The sequence below is a fragment of the Heloderma suspectum genome, chromosome 1, assembly GCF_057233095.1.
Source record: "Heloderma suspectum isolate Gila_16-S chromosome 1, 16-S_ref, whole genome shotgun sequence".
NCBI lineage: Eukaryota > Metazoa > Chordata > Lepidosauria > Squamata > Helodermatidae > Heloderma > Heloderma suspectum.
Window position 1 is genome coordinate 281,471,963 of NC_139458.1, and position 25,186 is coordinate 281,497,148.

Consider the following 25,186-nt stretch of genomic DNA (forward strand, 5'->3'; position numbering starts at 1 on the left):
TTTGGCTATTGGATGGTATAGAAATGTAAAATAACACACACACACCCCCGCACACACACAGAGCTACATTCCTATTGACATACACAACAAGTAAGTCAAAAGGTGGTGTCAGACGTCAGTGATACCTTGTAGATGTGGCTTGAACTGTGGATAAGAGCTTCAAAGCAATGGGGCAGGATTATGTTCCATTGGTCCCTTTGATATTTGTATCTTGCAGGAACTGAATGGTGGTGGTGATTTGGAATTATGCTGGACATAATGCTTTAAGTTACCAGTTTGGGGGACTGTTCACTAATCCCCCCCACACACACACACACACACACCACAGATGAGGGCAAGATCAGCTACTTCACTAGGTATGCTATAAAGCAGAACCCCAAAGTGGTAACTGTGGCAAAAGTGGTAACTGTCCTCTGCATGTGTGTTGATGCAGCCTCAGTGGAGGAGCGCAGTCTGGGCCTGTGTCATCTCCCCCCATTGCACTTGACGAGATTAGCTGACTTCTGAGGAGACTTGCCTCTGTGACAGTGCTGCAGGCTAAGCTAGAAAGTCTCTGCCACTGCTGGCGTCCATTGGCACAAGAGCAGTGCGGCTTGCCTCCTCTGTTCCCGCCTCTGTATCACCCGGTGGCGAAGGGGCAGGTCTGACATGAGAGGGTTTCAAGCTGTGGCGGCTCTTCGCATCCTGTGCTGTTGCTGTATTAATCCATCGAGTTACACCTAGTTCTTCTCTTGGCTTCTAGGGCGGATTTTTTTTCTGTCCTGAAAGGCGGCCTAGAAATATTTTAAATACAATAACATTTCAGAAACACTCCTTTAAATGTATGTTCAAATGCTTCAGTATATAGGCTGCTGGCATGAGGCCATAAAAGCGTGTTTGAGGCTAAAATATGGGTTTAATTTTATTATCCCCTTGATGTTTATTGACATATTTTAATGAATTTCCTTTGTTTATTAAGTGAATTGGTGTTTTACTAAGTACTGAATTGAATGCATATATGTTTATTGTTGCATTTTTGTCAGATAATTTGATATTGTCTGTTTGTCTTTTGCTGTTATTGTATTTCTATTTATTTATTACATTTCTATACCACCCAGTAGCTGAAGCTCTCTGGGCAGTTCACAAAAATTAAATGATGTTAGCCTCTTTGGGCTTCTTTTGGAGAGAAAAGAGAGGCACAAATAGGGTTTTTTAAAAAATGTTTTTGTTGGAATTTACAATAAAAAAGGAAAGAAAATGATTGCCTTTCTCAGTACCGGGTAGGGATGTACGAATCCCTTACCTTGTTCCTGTCCAGGGCATCTGCAGTGGGGGGGAGGCGATCTGTCCCTCCCCCCGGAATCCTCCCCAGCCGGCGTCCCTGCTCTTTGCTGTGATAGGCTACATAAGTATTTACGTAGCCTATCATGGCCTAATGCAGACACGCAAATGGCAGCCACTATGATGGCCACCATTTGCGGCCGCAGCAGCTCAGCAGCAGCTGGAAGACGAGCCGGACCCACCGCCGCTGCCACATCCGCCGCCGCCGCATCCGCCGCCAGGTAGGTCCATTCCGGGGGGTGGATTTTGGGGGGGGGGGTGGGGAGACCGTTCCACCACAAACTCGGGGGGTTCTTTAGAATCCAGCCTCACTGAAGTCTGTGGCGGAATTCTCCAACATCCCTAGTACCGGGCTCTTTTTAAGACGGTGCCTGTACCATACAAAACCATCAGTGAGTTAAGCAGTTGATGTACTAATTGTACCTTTACAACTAGAGCTGAGATGAAATTCCTCAGAAGACCATTTTTTTCTGTGAACATTTCTGAGATTTTTTTTCTTACTCACCTCCCTAAAAAAGGAAGTCACATTACCAATTTTTTCCTGGAATATTATCTACCATTATTTTGTGGCAGCCACCGTTCCCCCTGCCCCCCTCCAAAACACCTCGGGACGATGATAGACCCAGGGCACTTTGGAGAATGCAAAATGGTGGCACGCAGACACAAAAACATAGGTGGAAAGGATGAAGCTGTGCTACTGCAACTGCTAATAGCGAGCACTGGCCCTGAGAAACATAAAAAAAGAATTCCCGTGTACATTACATAGTACAATGTGGAATTAGTGGAATAAGGAAGGGATGTTTGCCTGTGTCCGTAATAACAACACTGAGCAATTGAAAGAGCTGTACAAATGCTAAAAATGCTTCACATGCATTGTCTAGTTGTAATCCTCACAACAACCCTGTCAGGTAAGACAGGATTATTCTCCCCTAGATTGCAGATGCGTGTGTGTGTGTGTGTGTGTGTGTGTGTTTGGGGTGGGGTGGGGGGACGACTGAGGCTGACAACAGTGTTTCCAGATGGAGTGTTCCTCCTAGCACCATAAATCAGAAGCTGCCTTGAGTCCCAGTACTGGGAAAAAGGCAGGATAGTAGTAGTAGTAGTGGTGGTAGTGGTAGTATTGCAGCTGCCTTGTCTTTTTCTCTTTTCCTGATTTTCTGCTGTGAGAAAAAAGAACATAAGAAGCAGTGGGAAAACACAGGAGGGTTCCAAGTGGAAGATGTCATAATTTGGACCCTTTGATAAGCTTTGTGAATGAGGTAGGGGAATGGCACCATCAGCACCTCATCTGGAACACTCACAGAGGGAGAAGGGGGGGGACACAGAGAGAGAGAGAGAGAGAGAGAGATGCTTAAGGCCACCTAGGAAGTTCATGGCTGAGGTGAGATTTGAACCAGGGGCTTCGTGACTCGTAGTTCAGTCTCTTAGCCACTACACAGTACCAGCTCTCCAATCAAAGTTCTGTGGGGTCACCCTGCTCCCAAATATGGCTCGGCGTAGGTATTCCCTGCCCTTCACACCTAGCACTCTCTGGGGACAGGCTGTGGTGCATTTGTGAAGCTTCTGTCCCAAGCATCCATCCCTCAACCTTTTGCTGCAAGCTCCCTCTGGTATTTTTCATTCACACAGAGACTCTGGCTGCTGCCGTAAGAAGAGGAGGAGGAGACGGCTGAAAGCATATGCTAAACAAACACGTTCATCAGGGCCTGGCCTTGCTAGAGGCAATGGAGTGTTGATGGTCTGAGCCACTCCTCTAACGTCAGTGAGCCATCTCCCTGCCTGGTGATGTCAGAGAGGCCTCGGCGCTCGGACGGGATTGGCTGGCTCTGGCTTGCAGGGGTTGGCTCAGCGGAAAGGTGAATGTGCAAGGAAGCAGCTGTGGAGGTGTGTGTGTGTACCGTCGGAGTGTCTGCAGCAGGCACAGACAGCTGGGCTTTGCTAAGGCAGAGGAGTTTTTCTTCCTTAGGAAATTCAGGAAGACAAGCCAGAAGCAGGGCAGGAGTTAGCTAGGTTGGGGGAAGGATCTCTGGGTTTCTTCTCCATGAAGAGCAAGGGCAGAAGAAGGGAGGAGGAGGAGGAGGAGGAGGAGGGAGGGAGATTGTGAAATTTGGTTTCTTTTTCCTGAACTGGGAGTGAGCTTGGGACACCTGAACCTGATATGCCAACGGAAATCTCTCACGCTGTGAGAATGCATGCCATCTCCTGCTTCCACTCCTCGCCGGCGGCACGGCTTCTCCATAAGGGTCCGGAATACCTTCGCAAGCAGATGGAGGCGGGCAACTCGGGCAGGAAGAGTGCCGTGGAGAGGCTGGCAGCTGATAAGGCCAAGTATGTAAAGAGCCAGCAGGTCATCAGCACAAAGCAGGAGCTGGTTGCCGCACTCAGCTCTGCTTCTGAGAGCAGCAGTGAGAGCTGCTCTGTGGAAAGCAGGAAATTCAGCCACGTGGGTGAGGAGACCAGCGCCAAATCCCACGTTAAGAGCAGCCCGGATTCTGGCCCTGCTCCCCTTGAGCATGGCCTTCCCATAGTGCGGCGCAGCAGTGCCAAGAGGCAGATCAGGCCGGACTCCTTAGTGATCTATCGCCAGAAATGTGAGTTTGCAAGAGGTCAAGGCCATGAGAGTACTCGTGGGAGTTTGGTCCGAAGGCTCTTCCAGGGCTCTTCCAGGGAGAAACAGCTGGCTTCTGAGGCCTCCACAGTCCTTCCCAAGGGTGACACCACACCTGAAATGGAAGGGCCCGGATTGATAAAAAATGCAAGCCATAACCTTGACCTGGCAGGACAGAATGTGCCCCCAAGCACAGCTCCAGCAGCCATTCTCACCCACAGATGTGAGAATGCCCCCAAGCTGACTGCAGCGCCTTATGAGGTAAAAGAGGTGAGGCGGCAGTGTCTACATCGGTCCCAATCGGACATCAGTTCTCGCTATTCAAAATCTTTCTCTGAATTTGACATGTTCTTTAAATACTGCGGCCTTGAACCTGACGTCATAGAGGACCTGGGCCAAGAGAACTTTTCGGTGGCTTCTGACAACTTCTCCTTCCGGATCCGCAGCATCAGTGTGGCAACATCAGAAAGTGACTTCACGAGGCACAGCGGCGATGATGGACTTCTAGAAGAAGAACTGTCCGAACAGGTTCCGACCGGCACATCAGTGATTGAACGCAATGCTCGGATAATCAAATGGCTGTACACATGTAAGAAAGCCAAGGAGGCAAACGCCATACTACAGGAGTTTGCGTGAAGACAGCTTCCTTCAGAATACATTATAGCCAGGTCAGTATAATGGGTGTGCAAAGGCTAACAGTGCCAATTTATATTACCTTACGTCACTCTGAATATATGGAGGAGGACCACTCCTCACAATGGTTTCCTCCATCCACCTTATGGAGGAACATCCAGTTTGTTTGCAATATTAAGATATATAAAAAATGGTGGACATACAATGCTGACAGAAAGGAAATATATTGATTAGCCTTCCCTAACCTGGTGCCCTCCAGATGTTTTGGACTTCAACTCCTATCAGCCCCTGCCAGGATGACCAATGATCAGGAATGCTGGGCATTGTAGCCCAAAACATCTGGACAGCAACAGGTTGTGGGAGGCTGATATAGATTATGACAACTGATAATGGCTATATTTGGGGTTCCTAATTGATAATGGCTGTATTTGGGGTTCGTAATTCTATGCTGATCAGTGTCACTAGTGAGTTACATTATCTGGTTGTCAAAAATAATCTTTTGCTTTTTCTTGTTACTGATTTTTTTCTTGCAAGCTGACTTTCCAAAAGCCATGTACTTTGCTAGAGTGGGATCAATATGTCAGAAGAAAGTTAAAGTCAAGTTAAAGTTCACGTTTACATATCACACCTGCAGTCTGATGTCTCCTGATTTGCAAATGGCTTATTGACAGCAGTCTGTGCTATGTTAACAGAAAACCTAACAGAATATTTGCTCCTCCCTTCATTATATCTAATTAAGATAAGCAAATGGGGAAGCAAATGGGAAAGCCTTGCTGTTTAGGAGCTGTCCATTTTGTCCCGATTCCTTCCGTGCTCTCTGTTCTCCTTCAATCAATGATAAATTAATTGTCTGTCAGCCTCTCTTCTTCTTTCACACTTCAGTTCACTTGATGAGCGATACAGCTTCTCTCATATCACCATAATAGCTTGTGCCAGCCATTTCCTGGCATTTCAGATTCTCTGATCTGCTGAGAAGTGGAATTGCTCCTGCTGCTTGATTTCACTTAAATCGTATTGCTCTAACTGGTGGATGTTGTATGATATGGCTACGCTTGTGCTGAAAGCAGATTTTGAACATTAGTGTTTCATTCCTCAGGGCTATTAGTTGAAAGTATGCCCCAATAAACTTAATAGGACTTTCTTCCAACTAAACATGCATAGGATGATAGCATGTGATCCTATACACACTTTCTTGGAAGCAGGTTCCACTACAATCAGGTTCCAGTTCCAACGTGCTTATGATGAGGATTTAGTACTTGCTTTGTAATTGGAGTGGTTTTAAAAAGAGAAAACTCCTTTTAAAATGCAAAAAGTCTGTCATTTCGGAAAGGTTCACCCACAGACATGGGCCTTGCTTATGCTGGTTATATAGGAGGCCAGATCACATGGTCCATGTGAGCAACTGTGGGATTTCCTCTGCCAGATGTATACCCATGATCTTGTGGGGAGACATTGGTGTGAACCAGGCAACACAGAGGCATTGTTCCAGTGATGCCAATGATCACAGTGGTTGGACAAAAAATGCAGAACTTGTTGCCATCTATAACTGTGTATAGCCCAGTTCATACCAATGCTTTCATATGTGATGAGGGGTTGGCAACGTGTATGGACAAGCCAGTTGTAGAGTACGCTGACTAGGAGAATTGACCCCAAGTGTAGCAGGTGGTACATCAAGGCAAAGGATCAATTTATTTGAAAATATTTCTGGGTACCCAACTCATGATAGGCTGCTACAACTCAATGTATATCTGTGGGCATTGGGCAGAAGCCAGTGTGCAGTTAAGCGTACTTTAAGCCTCTTGAGATAAGTGGGAATGAAAAATTCATAGTGGCCATTGGATTACACTCTTTTGCTCCAGTTTGGCTATTCCAGTGTGCTCATGGGGGGCATCAATGCACAGAAGGGGCTTTGCATTGGCTATGACCACCCTGCTCTCTTCAAGAACAGGAAATATGCTGAGTGGCTGTCCCATGTGTCAAACACAAAGTGACAACACTACCCCCCCCCTCCAGAGCAAAGTTTCAAGTTAAAGAGTTTATTCAGTGCTTGTTTATATAATAGTTAAACAAAAAACACTGACTAAACTGTTTAAGCAGATGAACTTGCCAGGCAGGTATGCCTGTAAGCATCCTTGCGCTAGGAGAAAGCAGCCAACTGGTTCCCCACTGAGTACGTTGGAATCAAAGCCACTGCAATCTGTTCAGAAGCTGAACAAGACCCGCAAATAGGCCTGGCAGAAGACATTTTGGTGCCCAATGCAAAGACAAGATCCCCCCCTCCATTTCCACATATATAATCCAACCGGACTGGCAGTTGACTCTCGCTTCAACACCAGTGATGGGACAGCTTCCTCCACCACATCTGTGGGTAGCAGCCTAGTGCAGGGAGAGCAGGGCAGGCTAAGTTAGGAGACTTTTGGGAAATGGTGGGGAGCTGCCGCCCTGCCTCAAGCATCTGCCGCCTGAGGCGGATGCTTCACTCCATGTAATAGTGGGGTCGCCCTTGCCCACAAATGCCTCATTAGCACAACTGTGGACCATATGCAAGGCTCATCTATTTTTAGGCTGAAAACAACTGGGCATCCTGCCTCTTGCTCTTTTCCACACTTGAGCTCCATGTGCCCACCATTTTCTGAGGAGGGTGGCAGCCTGAAAAAGAAACAGAGACCAACTGCTGCCTGTCCACTCGATGATGGGGGAATTCCCAAGTACAAGAATTTGCAGGGGTGATATTCCTCAGGCTCTCATTGTGATTCACCTTCAAGGCTGGCACAGAGGGAGCTGGAAGAAGGACCTAGCAGGGAAGGCATGCAGAGGGGAGGGCAGAAGGGTTCAGGTTGGAATAGCAATAAAGCCTCCTCCTCCGTGTTCCCCATCCCATCTAAACACCATGGATTACTGGGGGTCTCCACTTGTAACGTCTGAACTAAAGCACACATTTGACAGAAGTATAATTAAGGGTTGCCTCAATTGCTTAATTATTTCATGATTCACATGGAGCAGAGCTGTGCATGGTGCAGTGTACAAAAGTGCTGACCAGCCACCTAGCAGCAACCAGTCAAACTAAAAGGACCTCTGAGTGCTCAGCTCTTATCTGCTGGCCTTCCATTAGTTCCTTTCCTCTTGTCCTCCATTATCTTGGATAGCTTTTACAACAATCTCTGTTTAGTTTGATGATTTCAGTTCCCAGAAGATCCGACCTTGCAAACCACTGGTTGAACTGAAATACTTGGGGGGGGGGGTGTATGTTTACATGTACTACTCAGGGCGGCTTACAGCACTTTAAAATGACAATACCATAAAATATAATAAAATACATTAAAATACAATAAAAGCAGAGGTTACAAATAAAACATAACCTCTACCAAAAAACAGAAAACAGATAAAACAAAGCTTTACAGATAAAATGTAACCTTTGACATTTTATGTACAGATAAAACGTACATAAATATTTGGCAATTTAATCCCACTGAAGTAATTTGAATGGAAACAGTCTAGATCAATCTTCCTCAGGCTGGTGTCCTCCAGATGAGGTGGACTACAACTCCCATAATCTCCAACCATGGTTAGGAAAGGCTGCTAGATCCATCCTGGTATGAGGATCAGATGCTAAGGAAGTCCCATATTGACTTCCTTAGTGGTTTTCACTTAGTGGAAACAGTGGTTTTCTCTTTATTGCCACCCAGTTGTCTGGGGTCTGGCTGTGAGGATAGCCTACATCAGGGGTAGGGAACATGTGACCCCAGATGTTTTGGCCCACACCCCCACCATCTGTCACCACTGGCTATGCTGGCTAGGGCTCATGGGAGTTGTTGGCCAAAACATCTGGAGGACCGCAAGTTGTGTATCCCTAGTCTACATAGAAAATTCACAACTGTGTTATCTTGGGGGAGTATATTTTTTTTTCCTTAGCTGAAACATTTGATAGCTTCTAAACAGAAAGCTAAGAAGTTAAAACGTTCACTAGTACTTTCTCCTTAGGTTAGCAGAACTGAAATGCCTGAGGTTGGATTCTGATTAAAGTTTTTTTAAGCATAGCAAAAGAAACAAATCTCTACCTTTGTTCATGGGGAAAATGGCTAATCTAACACCCAGCTAATATAGTTTCCACCTTTTTCACAGGAAAACAACAACAACCCTTCACCACCTCTGGCTCATATGTATATGGTAATCCTTTAAGGGCTCAATCCTATGCATGTTTAGACAGAAAAAAAGCCCTACAATGCCCAGCATTCTCCAACCAACCATGCTGGCTGGAGAATGCTGAGAGCTGTAGGACTTTTTTTCCATCCAAACATGCCTAGGATTGCACCCTAACTATATGCAGTTTAACCTTTCTTCTTGATTGGCTAAGGCTGAGCATTAAATTAAAAAAACACACACAAGCGAACACCTTGCCAGGAGGACAAAACTCCTCAACAGCACCAGCCTTCCCCAACCTGTGCCCTCCAGATGGGCTGGAGTACAGCTCCCATCATCTGCAGCCAGCTTGACCAATGGTTGTGCTAGCCTGGGTTGATGGGATTTTCAAAGGGGTTTGCAGTGCATGGGAAGGTGAGGGTCCAGCAGAAATAATGCAGGTGCAGCCCAAGAAATAATGCAGGTGCATATGTATTTGGAAGAAGTCCAAATTTGGTTTCCTCCCAAATCTGTTTGCATAGGATTGCAGACTTTATTTAATTATTTTATTTACCTCTTCACTCAGTGTTCTTAGAACACAACATGAAGATGTGAAATTGTGTGAGTGGCACTGCAGATGTGTAGGAGCAGGGGCGTATGAAGAGTCCATAAGAGAAAATCTATCCCTAAACAAGGACTGTCAGCTGCTCTGGGCAATTCTGAAATAGCAGTTTAAATCTGTTAAGAGTGCATGTTTAGACAGAGAAAACTCCTAGCATGCCCCAGCCAGCCATGCCCCTTTACTGTATTTTATATCTTTGTATTGCTTCTAGTTTTATTTTGGCTTTTACTTCTATTTTATGCTGTGGTTTTAAATTTTTAAACTTTTATAGTGCATCTTATGTTGTTGTTTTTTTGTTTTAATGATGATGATGATGATGATAGACAGACAGACAGACAGACAGACAGATAATAGGTGATAGGTATTCCTGCATTTTCCCAGGGATTCCTGAACACTGTCCCAGGGTTGCCTCATGTCTGGGATTTTTGAACTGGAACTAGTTTTTTGCCTTTTGATATAGAAGCATATTGTGATAGGATGGTCTTTGGTGCACATGGTCAGGAAGAAGGATATTGACCAGTTAGACTTGGGGACAAAGGGGGTAGTGCATATTCCTAGTGCAGCCTTCTCTGACATGAGCATGTTGGCTGGATGGTGATGGGACTTGTATTCCAACACATCTGGAGAGCAACAGGTTGGGGAAGGCTGGGCTGGGGTATTGAAATGGCCAAGGAGGGTGGACAGAGGCTACCATGCATAAGTGCCAGGCAACTTGCTTCAGACATCATGGTAAGGTAACAATAAATTCAGGCAGGAATTGGTATTTGAATGGTGAAGCAGGTCTTCTAAAAATCTGTGTGTGGGGGGGGGGGCATTTGAGATCCACTCCAGACAGCAGAATGTCTTGGGCTGGCACTGTAGAGTAGAACACTTCTGCCTAGGAAGCAAGCAGGATGGGATTAACTGTTCACCCAGGAATGCTACAGAACAGAGACCTGTCCATAACCAGGGCCTTGCTTTAGTGCAGGGATGGTCAGCCTGCAGTCCTAAGGCCATATGTAGCCCTTGAACTAATTTCAGAAGTGTTCTGCGTAGAATCAGTTCAGACAAGAGTGATCTTGTCTTTTTCCTGGTGGATTGCTGGGCAGGAAGAAAGTGGGAGTGTGAGAAAAGGGAATGGCAGGAAGAGAAAAGCACTCTCGCCCTTTTGGCTCTGGCCCTGCCCACCACTGGCTTTGGCCCCACCTACTACCAAGATGTGGCCCCTGGTATATTACCTGGGAGGGAATGCAGCCCTTGGCGCAAAAGGGCTGCCCAACCCTGCTTTTGCAATATTATTAAGTGCCTCTAGAAGGTATCCCCATCCTGCCTCTATCTTAGTTCCCTCTACAATCCCTTATTATTTGGTACCTGGTGGCTGCTTCTTTATCATATCCTTGAAGACATTTGAATGTGCCAGCAGGTTAGGAAGCTTACGTAGCAATATTGCCTGTCCATTGTATATGATGGACTGGGGAAAGATGGCGTTCACTATGTGGGCTCCGACAGGTGAGCGAAAGCAGCAGCAGGGCCACAGAAGAAGCATGCCGGCCCAGATTGCAGTTCCCAAAGACAGCCTCCTTCCTATCCTTTAATCTAGCGCTGACCACAAAGAAAGCCTCACTGCAGAAAGAGGGGGATGGAGAGAGAAACAGATACAAAGAGAGCAATCTATAGGGCTGGGATAATAGGACTTGGAGGTAGAGGTTTTCAGGCTTGACCTTGAAGCTGTGCTAAATCCTTGTGTAGGAGACAGGTGCTCAGTTCCTCGGGGCGCTTATTGCCTAAGCCAGAACAACATAAAAAGAAATCTAGGGAAGGCTGTAAAGGAGTTCTCTTGCAGGCAGAGACGTCATTCACTTCCGCTTTCTCCTCTCAGACCCACCCAACAGCTCCCTGTCCCTGCTGCAAAGCCAGGTGGTTTTCTTTTTCTTTTGTTTTTGTTTCCTTGCCTTCTGCCCTTTGATCTGTCCATTGCAGAGTTATAATCTCCAGCCTTGCTTGGTTTTGCAACAGAAAGTGTTGCTTCTGCCCCCCTCCCCAGGCTCTTCTAAAATATCAGTCATGGCAATACAGACAGTGTTTGTTTTGGTCCTTTATCAGGGGGAACAATGACCACATACAACAGAGCAGGTGTGGGGAATGTGTGGCCCTCCAGATGTTCTTGGACTGCAACTCCCATCAGTCCTTGTCAACATAACCAGTGATGGGTGATGGGAGTTGTAGTCACACATCTGGAGAGCCCCACGTTATCCCCATCCCTGCAATAGAGGACAAGGCTCCTGTCGCTTTAACAGTTATGCAGAAAGGGGCATTTCTCTGCTGGAGCTTGGCTTGGCACTTCACACTTGCTCCAAGATGTGAAAGGTGCACCTACTGTTTTCACACAAGTAACAAAGAAACAGGCGCTCTATGCTCTATTTTGTCTGGTCATTCTGTTAGGGGAAACACAGGATTCATAACTCAGTGGAAAATGTCAGTTTTCCACTGATGTACATCTGTGATGGAGACATGGTGGGAGGCAAGTGCTTAACCCTTCCCGCCATCTCCTGCTTTTACCTTCCAACCCTTCCCTCTACTCCACGGAAGGGTAATGTGTGGCCTGCAACTCACATCACCCCTCACCATTGGTTTTGCTGGCCAGTTGCCCACCTCTGTTCTAGCTGCTTTTGCTGCCTTGACTGGGAAACATGTCCCAGGACCCCATCTAGGGAAAAAGTGGCTGGGGACAGGGGTTGAAAGGGCAAACGGGAAGTAGGGGAAGGGTTAAGCATCACCCCTTTCACTGTCACTACTATTGAGCACAGCAACAGCAGATGTGGGGTTGGAAAACCTTTATTTACCAGTGGACATGTGGTTCTGCTCTCAGAGAGGCATGTGGAGAAATCTGTAATCATAAACTCATGCCTAGTTACTATTTGCAAGTGCTTACAAAGGCTCTGGAGGAGGATCATCACAGTAAGTAACACAGAGAGTCAAGACTGACAACACAATTGTTCAAATAGGGGGTATCTATCTACTGAACATTCTTGGTAACTAATTACAAATGTAATACTAGCATGCATGCAGTAAAAGCTTCTGCCATGTGCCTGCAAGAGGTTTTTCTGGTCCTCAGCAATTCAGACAAGCTTTCATGAATACAGAAAGGTTTTACTCTTAAGAGCACAGATGCAATTTTCAGGACACACACAAGCTTTTAGCCAGGTGATCTCTGTTAATCTGAAGTTCTGAACTACAAAATGCCCAGCTATAATTCATCATTGTGTTATTTACACAATTGATTAGTCAGAGGATGAGCCATTTGGGAGGCAAATGAATTGTACACCTGCAGCTCTGTAATCCAGGCCTAGTTTTGCAACGCTGGGAACTTCCTGCCTTGAAACAACACATCCTTGACTTCCTGCAAATATTGGCTCTTGTCCAGAGAGCAAACAGAGATGCCTGTTCCTGTTAACAGCTTTATCAGGCCCTTCAGTTTTAAAGAAACATGACTAGGAGACAAGATCATAATTGTGGCTAGGGACCGAGTGCATATTTAAACAACACCCTGGAGCAGAAATATACCCTACTTATAATAATCTGGTGAGCAAGGCCTGTGCATGGCTTGGGCCTCAATTCTAAAAAGATGTATACGTGTGCTTAAGTTATTCCAGTAACGTCTGTGGAAATGGGCATGGTTTGTGGAGCTGAGCACACAGGGCTCTTTGCAAATGTTGTTCTGCTGCATGTGTAACATAATTAGCTCGTTAAGGGTTTCAGCAGCCCAACTATCAGGAGTCACATACTTTTCTTAATGAACAGCTCAGTGTGCTAAAGGATGCGATTGCTGTTAAGTGCTATGAAAAGCCATCCTTGCACTTCGTTATATGGGGTAGAGGTGGAACATGTGGCCCTCTAGACATTGGTGGGCTCCAATTCCCATAGGTCACAGCCAGCATGGCCAATGGTCGTGGATCAAGGGAGTTGGAGTCCATCACAAGTTGAAGGCCACAGGTTCCCCAGCCATGATAAAGGGAACAAGGGAAATTCTACCTCTTGAGGCACAAGATAATCACATAATGGCAGGGAGAGGGAAGGGCCATAGTTCAGTGGTAGAGTAGATGCTTTGCATGCAGAAAGTACCAGGTCCTGGCATCTCTAAGGCTGGGAAAGAGAGCCAGTGGCTATGTTCGCATGACACGACAATCCACCCTGGCGAATAAGCCACACAGTGTGGGTTGTTCTTGGAACAACTCATGGTGAGCCCCACAGACAATCAGGCTTATAATGGGGTGTTCCCCCCTCCTTCCTCCTCAGTCCTCCAGCTGGTTCCAGCAGGTATCTCAGGGGACTTGCCAGCAGAACCCATCTTGTCTGCTTCCAAGTCCCCCTCCCCTCTCTGATGGCAACCTTGGTTGCATTCACCAGCTTAATTATTTTTTTTTCCCCCAGGCCCCAATGTTTGCACAAATGGGGCAAAAAAAATATATTTTTTTTTCAGCCCCAGGAATGTATGCGAATGTCTTCATTGTTGTTGTTGTTATTATTATTTTCCCTCTGGTTTTTCGCAGTTGCAAAAGTGCGCACTTGCTGTCAAACTATATAGAACCTTGCCCTGTCTCTTGCCTTGTATCTTTCATCTGTCAAAGGGAATAAACTGTACTATACATGTTACCTTGTAACATACAAGGTAATTGACAAGCTGGGACTGCATATAAGCTAGTATGACAGCCATTGACAGTTAACAAATTGGGGCGGGGGGGCGCCTTAGCAAAGTTATCCTCAAGTTTTGAAGTGTGGAACTGACCCCTGGGGGTCCGCCTTTCCATTTTGCAGTTCCCTGAGTCTCCAGCAAGTAGTTTTAAGACTGATCTAGGGTCCACCCGCTTTGGGTGGCTTCCCTGTTACTGCAAGCCATAAAAAGGGGCTGGATCACTCTTAACATGACTTGCTGGAGACCCAGGGAGGTGTGCCATGGAAGCAGGAAGCCTCAAGAGGCAGCTCAACACCTTCCTAAGGGGGCAATCTGGCCCCCTTTTCCTGAGCTGTCAGTGGGGAATTTGCTCACATTTACAAATCACTTTGTCAATCATCTTGTATGTTTCCTAGTACGTAGTTTAATACACAGGACAGTCTTGCCTATGAAAATGAGAGATACCACCCCCACACACACACACACACACACCACAGGTTCTGATAAATAAAAGTACTTTTTCATGTAGGAAATAGCCACTGTGTGAAATAAAGGTTTGGAAATGGGGCGCATTAGGAAAGTTGATGCCACTCTAACTATCAAGACATCTCCATTGTTAAGTCTTCATTTTTCTTTTATTTTTAAATGCGGAGTTAGCTACCTGTGGAATTAGTCATGATGACCCTGGCCAGGCAGCCAGGGTCATCAGGCAGTTTGTTATAGTGCCTTTGCCCTGAACATCACTCCTGGCCAGTTGGGGATCCCAGCCTCAAGCAGTGTTGATCAGCTAAAAGCCAGGCTCGCATGATGGGCATCTTTGCCTCTCTAACTGTGATCCTTACAAGGACCCTGCGTGGTAGGATTGCCAGCTTTGATTCAAATGTCCTGGGACCTGGGGGTGGTGGGTGGCAGCCTGGTGCTGGTCAGGGAAACGACTGCATGGGAAGCAACAGGGAGGGCAACCCTTTATGTGTCATGTTGCCCTGCCGCCAGCCACCCTGCCTCAGTTGGCGAAACAGAGCCCGTGCACGGTTGCTGTGGAGGAACCACACGCGTGCGCCTTGCAGCTCTCCACTTCTCTGCTTCTTTTGATTTCTGATACCTTTTTGATAGGTGAAAAAGAATTTACTGGGTAAAGCCCATTAGGATTGCCACTTTTTTTTCCTGCCAGGGCTCTATGTAGTGCATTAGGCAAGCTGCACCTGTCACATTTCTGTCTTGGTTTTTAAAGCCACAGAAGAGGAGAAAGAGGGCTGCTGCAATAACTTCACACAGCAAAAATGCTCCTGAAATTTGAATAGTTCAAGTCACTGAAAAACAACAACACCCCATCTTCATCTAAGCTTGCTGTTAATGATCAATGTTTTCAGCCAGTATATTGCCTTCTAGTGGAGCGCTGGTGATTGCCTTGCTGCACCTGCTGGGAATGCAATATCTACAACTGCTGAAAAACCAGGCCCATCCCACCCACGTGGATGCTAAGCCTCCAGCTGCAAGAGAACTAATAACTAGCAGTTAGAGGAGCTTTCCTGGCAATACCTGCTTGCTGAATTCTAGTTGGCAGCAATTATCTCCAGACCTTGGTGGGAATTGCCCTGCGGTCCCCAGCTTTGTGTTTCATGCAAGCCCTTGGTTCACACTGCTTTTTCAGGGCTGTGCTTAACCTGGCTGCCCTGTTTGTTGTCTAAACATTTGCTTAAAAGAAAGAAAGAAAACAGAGGGCTAAAGGAGACAAGTTGAGAACAATTCTCTTGGCATTTGTGGTGCAGACGTTTGTGGGTTGTGGGCTTATGTAAGCTCCAGCAGATGTCAATGGTGGCCTGGGGGTGGCTTTGTTTGGCTTGATGCTTGATTGGGCCTGCAGGGCATAGTGACCACCACTGCAGCCCGCATTGCCTGAGGTCTGGCAGATTTGACTGTACCTCATTTAGAAGAAGAAGAAGAAGAAGAAGAAGAAGAGGTGGCAATTCAACAGGGTTTATGTGGGGGAATTCTCCTGTCTGCTAGGGTTCCCTAAGAGAATAGCTTTTATCACAGCATGAGCTTTTAATGGGTCAGAAGCTTCGCCATGCATCTTTTATATTTCCCAGCTTAATTTTTCATGGGATTCTATTATGACTTGTAAAACACTGCATGAATAAATAAAACAGATACTTGCAACACTGGAAACCTATTTAGTTCAAGGAAATGCTAATTAAGGGGCCTTTTAAAATATAATGTAAGCCTTTAGGTATTTTTTTTTAAGGTGTGATATTTTACTTCAATAGTCAGTGCTGTAAAGTGAAATTAAAAAACAAAACAAAACCAGCTCTGTTAAAAGTGCCAAGTGCATTGCAATTGTGTTAGTGTCTGTGGAATTATGTTACACATTATTCTAATGGTGAGAGAATTCTGGTATTAGGACACATGCTCCCACGGAAATTTGCAGCACAATCCTGAGCATTGTGCCTCAGAAGTCAGGCCTACTGTATTCAAGGAGGTTTGCCCTGACTTAAGTGTGTATAGGATTGTGGGTTTACACTGCAAATTCCTTAGGTCAGGGACCTAATGTTTGCTAATATTGTCCCAAAGCATGGTCTGAAGGCATATGATGCAGCCACTTTCCTAAAGCTAAGCAGGTCTGAGTCTGGTCAGTGCTGGAATGGGAGACCAGCAGTGAACAGGATGTATACTGCATTGCATTGTGATGGAAGAAAGGTGGGAATGTACTCAATAATTAATAAGCAAAAGTAGCTGTGTTGGCCATAAGAAAAAATCCATATTGGGGTGATGACTTCATTAGGCCAACCAAAATGTCACAAAATAATGGGCACACTTTCAAGTTCCCCAGAACTCTTTATCAGGCTAGGTGGTAAACATAGCAGAAGTCTGCATTTTTTTATAGTCTTAAGAAGGAAGGTGGGAGGATGTAGAAGACATTCAAATTAGACTCCATTGCAGTCATCCCAAACATGGTGCCTTCCAAGTATTTTGGACATCACCTCCCATCTGCCCCACCCAACTTGGCCAATAGCCAGGAATGCTGGGAGTTGTAGTCCAACTCATCTGGCGGGCACCACTTTGGGGAAGGCTGCTCTACCAGGTGCTGTGATGGTTTCACCTAGGCCTGTCTCTAGGACTGGCAGGATGAAGAAACACACCATTTTTGAAAACAGAAAACACAGTGTCACCAGGATCTGTCTCTGGGATTCGCCTAAGAATGGAGACCGATCCAGGTAATATTTCCAATTTTATTTTTTTAAAGAAAATATATTTTAGAAAAGAAAATATATTTTAGAAAAGAAAATATAAAATGGGTTTTATGTTTTCAAAAATGTGTGTGTAGATGGCGTAGGTTGTCAACCATTGCATGTGTCTTCATCCTAGCATACATGCTGGGAGTTGTAGTACTTTTTTTCTGTCTAAACATGCATAGGATTGCACCCCACATAGCTTAATATATGAATTAAAGAGAGCTCAAAATGACACCAATGGCAGGCGAGCCTTAAAAATGCTTCCCAAATGTTCATTATCCTCCAGCTGAATCAAACACATTAGCTTAGTGGCAGTATGTAGTGTTTCACCAAGCCTTCGTTCTCTTTTCTTAGAATGGAGGCATTCCCTGAGATGGAGGCCCAGAAGACATAGACTTGCTGCAACCATTTCTGCTGCTCTGCCTCACCTGTGGGATGGTGAATCTTGTGGGACGACTATACTTTATTAAAGACTGAACTGCAACCCAGCTGGGAGTCAGCTGCCCTGAATGCAGGAACGACCATGGCTCAAGTGTCTAGAACTGGAAATCATTGCCTCCTAATGCTACCATGAATGGAAGGGAACAGTGATGTTGGTCCACACAGAGAATTTCTCTAATGCACAGTCTTTTAGCAAAGAACAAACCTGGAGTTAATGACCTCTGAGGGTTGTTTCATAAGATGATTTCCTAGACAAGGATCCCTTCTGTATAAGGAAATGGGCATGTACAGTCTTTGGTGTGAGAAATGTACATGCCCATTTTGTGGTGTGTATATATGATGGGAAAACTGCAATGAGCTCCTAGTGCATATACACATCATGTATGTATAAGGCAAAAGAGACATTGGCTGGGATCCTAAGTTTTTTGCCACTAGCAGAAGGCAGGAACATCTCCCTGTTGCCCCTTGAGTCTCTTGAAAATTTGATCTGGAGGGTTGGGTATCTTCTGGAATGGGATTGGAGGGATGCAGGGGGACGAGGGAATCAGCTTAAATTGCCTGCTTTCTCCCTTCCATCAGTAGGATCCTCCACTGAAACTTGGCCCCGTATGTGAACAGAAGGAGCCCTTCCATTCACAGAAACCCACTTAGGATCCAAGCCTTTGTCAGGTTATCACATGCTCACTGTGTTCATGTAATTTTACTGCATGAGATGACGTTTTGTGTGAAGTGGGCTGAGTTCGGAATACCCAGTGACAAAGCCTCCCTGTTCTTTACTAACAGAAAATGGCTTCCCAATCAGTTATATGCATCTCAGGCGTGTATGGTTTATCTTGTCTTTCCAAGTCAGGAGATGATCTCCAACATGCATTTTTTTTTAACCCACTGGGAACCTAGTGTTCATAGCTATTTCACCCATTTTTTTTAAGAGTTATCTCTCAGAAGGCCTGTTCTAGACAAAATTTGGACAGCAGAAAAATACAGGGTTATATATAAACATAGGAAACTGCCTTATACAGAGTCAGACCATTGGTACTAGCTAGGTCAGTACTGACTACACCAGCCTTCCCCAACCTCGTAACTTCCAGATGTTTTATACCATAACAACATGAGAAGAGCCATGCTGGATCAGACCAATGGTCCATCTAGTCCAGCATTCTGTTCACACAGTGGCCAACCAGCTGCCCACAGGAAACCCACAAGCAGGACATGGGTGCAACAGCACCCTGATGCCCATGTTCCCTAGCAACTGGTGTACTGATACTGGAGGCAGCATATAGCCCTCTGGACAAGTAGCCATTGATAGACTTCTCCTCCAGGAATGTGTCGAACACCTTTTAAAGCCAACCAAATTGGTGGCCATTACTACGACTTGTGGAAGCTAATTCCACAGTGTGACATGATACCAAAAGAGTAGTTTGGAGATAATGGGACTGTGCTCATTGTTAGAGAGTGGCATTGCTTTTTTAATAACACAGCTAGGCTGCAAGCTAAGATGTCTGGGCTAGACAGGCCTGGAGACACATAACTGTCTGGCGTAGTTACAGTGTGTATGAGAAGATGGCTTCTGACCATGGTTTTCCAAACAAGGTCTGCTCCTTTGTCACTTGGGAATGGCTGTCATTTCTGCAACAGCAAGCAAGTACAAACATGTCTTCCTCTGTTATCTCCCTTCCTCCCCCCCCCCCACAGCCCTACCTTTTCCTGCACAGGCACTCTCAACAAAAATCTGCAAAAACACATTTCTATTGGGAGGAAAGGAGGACAGACATTTTGGATAACAAAACTTTAAAAAAAAACAAGTCAAAAAACAAGCATGCTTCGTAGCCAAACTTGCTGCAGTCAAAATGACTGGAATAATTGATGTGTTGATATGCCGTATAATTTCAGGCCAGCTCAATTAGCAGAAAATGCGGGCATGTTTCAACATTCTTCAGATGATGCCAGTCAGTAAGTCCAAAGCTGGCATGGTCCGACTGAACGCATGGGAAGCAGGTCATGCTGTGAGATGGACACACGCCATTACGGATGGCTAACGCTGGCCCATCATTTCGTCATCTCAGAAAAAAGGTTAGGTCTTGGATTCATAATTCTTGTCAGGGAAGTACTGCAGAAGCCACTTACGTCTGGGTTATATGTGTGAAATGCAAAAATGACTTGTATTTTAAAAGGTGGTTCCTAATGCCCATACAGCTCTGCTCCATACAATATAATGGTGTCCCTTATTCGCAAAAGACCCTAGTCAAGATGGCTCTGTGCTACCTCCAGAATCGGAGGCAGGCAGTGTGCTTCCGACTCCAGTTCCTGGGGAAGAGCAGTGGGAGAGCATTATTGCCCTCATGTCCTGCCTGCGGGCTTCTCGTGGGCATCTGCTTGGCCACTGTGAGAAACAGGATGCTGGACTAGGTAGTCCTTTGGTCTGATCCAGCAGGGCTCTTCTTATCTTTAAAAATTATATTATTATTATTATTATTATTATTATTATTATTAATTATTATTATTACATGTCTATACCGCCCCATAGCTGAAGCTCTCTGGGCGGTTTACAGAAGTTAAAACATTACAATACAATATACAAAGTTTAGAAGCCATTTACATAAAAGCACACAGACAATGTACACAAATGACATATAACTAAAAACAACTTTGAACAGTCAGTCATAACTGAAGACTCAGCCAAGACCGATTAAAACTCATCATGTGCTGCCAAATGCCTGGGAAAAGAGATAGGTCTTAAGCTGGCGCTGAAAAGATAATAACGCTGGATACTTTTTAAATGGATACTTTTTAACATGCTCCTCCAGCACTTCTAACCTGGGCATGCTTCAGTCTCTTGGCTTTCTTCAGAGTCTCCCTTGGCCCCTCTGGATAGTATTTATTTCTCATATAATTCTGAAAAATCAGTCAAATTGTGGAGAAGATTCTGCCCTCTGTCACCTCCATGTTAATCTATGGCAGGGGTGTCCTCAGACCTGGAGGGCAAATCCAGCCCTCCAAGAGTCTCAATCTGGCCCTCTGAGGTTTTGTGGGTGGCCATGCCCCCTTCCCATGGCCCCACCCCTTTCTTCCGACTATCAGTCATTTGGTGGTTTCGCAGCTTCTGTGCAGCTTTACCCCATTCTAAAGGCTTGAAACGCCGCTCCTAAGGCTTAGTTGCTAGCAATAACAGCTTAAAGCTAAAGTGTGCTGGTATTTTTGGAATTTTGACCCCCCACACACACATTTTGCCTTTAGCCCAGTGTGTGTAATGCTGGAATGTGGCCCCTGAAAACTTCTCCAAAGTGGAATTCTGCCCTTGGGCTGAAAGAGGTTCTGTACCCCTAATGTACACTATTTGACCATAGGGAAGGTAGAACACTTGCTTAAAGCTGGGGAAAAAATGAATGGGATGTTTTGTTGCTGCTGCACCTGTGGCTATAGTTGTTGTTATAGCTTTCCCCAGTCTGGCATCCTCCAGATATTTTGGATTTCAGCCCCCATTGGCCCCAGCCAGCATGGCCATTGCTGCGGGATAATGGGAGTTGTAGGCCAAAACATCTGGAGGGCACCAAGTCAGGAAAGGCTGCAAACTAGCTCTCTGGCAAGAACTGCAACACGCTGAGTAAAATGGAATTCTTTTTGCCCTTCTAATTAGAGTCCAATAAGGAAAGAGGAGCCCTCTCCAGTTACTTGCTGTGTTGCACCAAAGAAAAGCTAAGCTTATTGAAATACAGAAAGTGAAATAAGCACCAAATGAGCACTTTTGTAGGTCTTTTGTTGTGGGTCCTGTAAAATATATGTATTATAGAGAGAAGGGTCATCGGATGTGTTAGGTGAGGGATTTTGTTTGTTTGTTTAAATGATACGTTCCTTGACCCCAATTTTTTAATCTGTTCTTGTTGCAGGAGTTCCAGTCAACTCTGCATTAATTTCAGTGGAGGGAATTGATCACCACAACCATTCCTTTATGTACATAGATCTGCTCCCACCACTGAATGATTGCCGACCCCAACGTATACAGAGGAGCTCTGTATATATAGATCTGTCTGCACTCTGGCAAGAATGAAATATGTCTTAGTTTAATTTATTCCAGGTTGGGAAGCTAAGCCAGCACTTTAAGTGCTAATTAATAACTGCATGCAAGTTAGAATAATGTGCTTGTTAGTCACTATGTAGTTATTATGTCCTCAGTCATTGCAGCCCATTTTTTGCTTTGGATGTTTTGACAATATATGTCTCATTAGGTGGTGTGTATGTGTGTGTATGTGTGTGTGTTTAATGTACATAATGAATTTTGAAAGTATGCATTTCTCTCAAATGTTCACAATGCTTATAGGATATCTAAACAAATGTGTGATGTTCTACCTTATGCGTAGCATCTAAAAGTCTGTATGAAACAAGTATATTCTTCCACTGTAGTAAGTTTTGTTACATTATTGTCATCAAGACTGATTCCTACCCCAAACAAAATGCTGCTAACTTGGTAGGAAGGTTACCCACTAGTACAGTGATTTATTTTTTTTTTAAGTTAAGGATGCTTATCTAGAAATTTAATCCACTGTAGTTGTTCTTACACTCTTTACAGAGCATGATAGAGTTAATTATTTATGTTTTTGTGAAAGCTAATAATGGAGGGACGTCGTCTTTAAACTCTAAGGAATAAAGGCAGCTTTCCATTATGTTTTTGGCTGTGCATGTAAGATGTTTCGTGCGTACATGCAAAAATGTAAAGTGAGAATGTGACAAACCCATGTCTGCAAACATATACAGCAGCATTCCCCAGCCTGGTGCTCCCAAGATGTTTTGAACCACAGCTCCCAGCATTACTGGACCATTGGCCATGCTGGCTGGGGCTGATGGGAGTTGAAGTCCAAAACACCTGGAGGGCACAAGATTTGGGGAAGGCTGATACATCACCCAATGATACATTCATTGGGTGAGATGGAAATGGCCAGTTTCCTGTGAAGTGTATGTACAGTGACAACCCCAGGTTTATCATATAAACCACACAGCCTTTCACACCAAATGTGAAATGTGTAGAGTGAATGCAGGGGTGGGGGTAGATCATGCCCACTGCCCCTGTCCCAGTATGTGCATTCAATAGATCTTATGATCGCGAACAGACCTGATGCTCATAAAGCAAACTGTACGCAGATGGGATCTTCTCACTACGTCAATTGAACGTGTATAAATTGAGAGCGGAGCCGCTGTGATTGCAACCTCTCCATCCCCCATGTGTTCACTCTACATGCCATGTCATATGTAAAGGGCTACTGGTACAGGCCTTCAAAATACACTGCGTGAAGAGAAAAGGATCCCAGTGTCTGCACTTGTGATCTCTTGTGGAGTGTTGAGAACAATCTGAGCAAAGAGTAAGAAGGTAAAAGGAAGGAACCACAAGACATTGGTGGAGAACACTAACTTTTAGGGAGAGTTATAGAAGAGCTAAGAGAGTGTAAGGATGGAGCAAAGCTAAGGCAACGCACTGTTCCTCTGCTAGCTTGTATAATGTAAATTGTAGGGCTGTATTGTTGTTGGTCTGTTGCCTTGCTTCTCATTACATTATCATGTGCTATAAAGCTTATTTTCCTTTGGGTTAGTTAGTGTATAGCAGGTTTAAACAAACTGGTCCCTTTGGGGTGTCTTGGACTACAACTGCCATTAGCCCCAGCCAGCATGGCCAAATGGTCTGCGGTTATTGGAGTTGTAGTCTAATGACATCTGGAGGGTGCCCAGTTGCCTACCTCTGGTGTAGAGCTATCAGATTCCCCGTCCTGCATTCTGTCAGTCATTTCTCCCTCCTGCTGTACACAAATGGCTGAAGGGGATGAGTTCCACCAAGGAAGTTTTTTTTTATGGAGAGGGGTTGCTTAGCAGAGTTTGCCCAAATCTCTCATTAGGGTGCACATCTTCTTAAAAGCTTGAAAACCCCAAAGTAGAAGATGGTGGTCACAAACCTGTCCTTCGCTTGAATGGAAGAACTGAAGACAATCATACTGGAGTAATGGATGTTGCACACTCGTTTTTATCAGGACTGCCAGATATTTATCAACTGTAGTTTCCTCACTGTGAAAAGGGTGCAGTGCACATTGATATCATTTGTCAGGGAATACATACGACGTCCAACTTTATAGCTAGCTTGTGGTGGTTGCCAGAAAAGCATGGGTTGCAGTTTATGACTCAGGCAGTATAATGTACAGATGCTCCTGGGCAAAAGTCAGCCGTCACTGAGAGACATGGGCATGACAGTAGCGGCCATTGTCCAGCATGGATTTTCTCATACAGGTGTCTCTGGGAAGAAAAAGGGAAAATGTTCTGACTGGAATTTATGTTCACATGGTTCTGTTATTTTTTAAACCTGTCTATTTTATTTGTATATAACATAAAAAATATACACATCACAGAACATTTGTTGTTCTTTCTTGAAAATTGCATGCTGTTGCTCTGTGGGTATGTGTACACAAGTGTGTGTGTGTGTGTGTGTGTGTGTGTGTAATAGCTGTTTTTGTTGGAGGAGGGCATGCATAGATTCCTGACAGCTCACTTTAGAAAAACATTTCCTGATTGATCGATGGATTTGAGCATTTAGGATCCCATTCTTCAGTCTAATCTGGATGTCATCTTATATGTTGAGCAAACAAGATTATGTGGCTTTCCCATAGGAATTGTATGCGACAAAGGTGCAGGACCTGTTTCAGCCCAAGGTCTGAATTCCATTTTGGAGATGCTCTCGGGGGCCAAGCTCCAGTGGTGGGGAGGCCAAAAGCATAAGGGGTGGGACTCAAAACCCCCAAATACCAGCATATTGTAGTTTAAATCTCTTACTGCCGGTGACTAAGAGCATCTCTACACCAGCCTAAAATCCCGCATTTAAACGGGCCTTTCTGCTTCTGTTTTAAATGCAGGATCACAATGGACTCCCTTTACATGCGCTTCCTTTCCCCTCTCCCCTTTCCCCCTTCCCCCTCCTTCTCCCCCTTATCTGAGTCTTCCATATGTGTCATTGATCTCGCTCCTGTTCTTGCGGTTTTTCCTTTTCCACTGAGGGAACTCAAGTGGAACACAAGCAGGGTAATTTGATACCTCATTATCCCTACTCTATTTGAAAACAGAATACAGGTCATTTAGTGCAGGAACCACCCTGGAGGTTCACAGCATCATCTAAAGGGCCCTGCAAACTTCTGTGAGTGAGCAATCTCAATAGCAGGATAAAAGCTCTGTGTGAAGTAGCCCTAAGGCTTAGGAGAGGCATTTCAACCTTTTAGCACGCAGGGAAAACTGCACACAAAGTTGGGAAAGGAGGTGGGGGGCAGGGGATGGGGGCTTTCTGGGGAACAATGGAGAGCTGGATTGGGACCCCCAGAGAGCTGGATTTGGCTCTGGGCCTGCTGGTCTGCACCCCACGATGATCCAATTCTTTGAATGCAACCAAGACCGCCCTTGTTTCTGCTGATGGCTAACAAATTTCACCAGGCCTGGTTTTGTAAGCGAATGATTCCCCAAAGTGCATCCAGATTTGTTATTCAACATGCAGTTGCATTGTTTTGCCCCCTGGAGAAAATAATTTCGATTCCACTGCA

At 45.1% G+C, this 25,186-nt stretch overlaps 1 protein-coding gene across 5 annotated transcripts; it reads left to right on the forward strand.

The window, feature by feature from the left end:
* The first annotated feature begins 3,104 nt into the window (after positions 1 to 3,104).
* Positions 3,105 to 24,882, forward strand: FAM110C (family with sequence similarity 110 member C). 5 transcript variants are annotated; one of them, XR_014786577.1, is made up of 5 exons: positions 3,105 to 4,596; positions 17,541 to 18,296; positions 19,518 to 19,697; positions 21,512 to 22,426; positions 23,282 to 24,879. XR_014786577.1 is itself a non-coding variant. In XM_084826755.1 (2 exons), the coding sequence occupies exon 1, from the start codon at positions 3,479 to 3,481 to the stop codon at positions 4,562 to 4,564; it is 1,086 nt and encodes a 361-aa protein (XP_084682881.1). In that variant the 5' UTR covers positions 3,105 to 3,478; the 3' UTR covers positions 4,565 to 4,596; positions 17,541 to 24,882. The 5 variants fall into 5 exon arrangements, 1 of the variants encoding a protein (XP_084682881.1); XR_014786576.1 differs by having other exon boundaries at positions 17,541 to 19,697; XR_014786575.1 differs by having other exon boundaries at positions 21,512 to 24,877.
* The last annotated feature ends 304 nt before the right edge of the window (positions 24,883 to 25,186 follow it).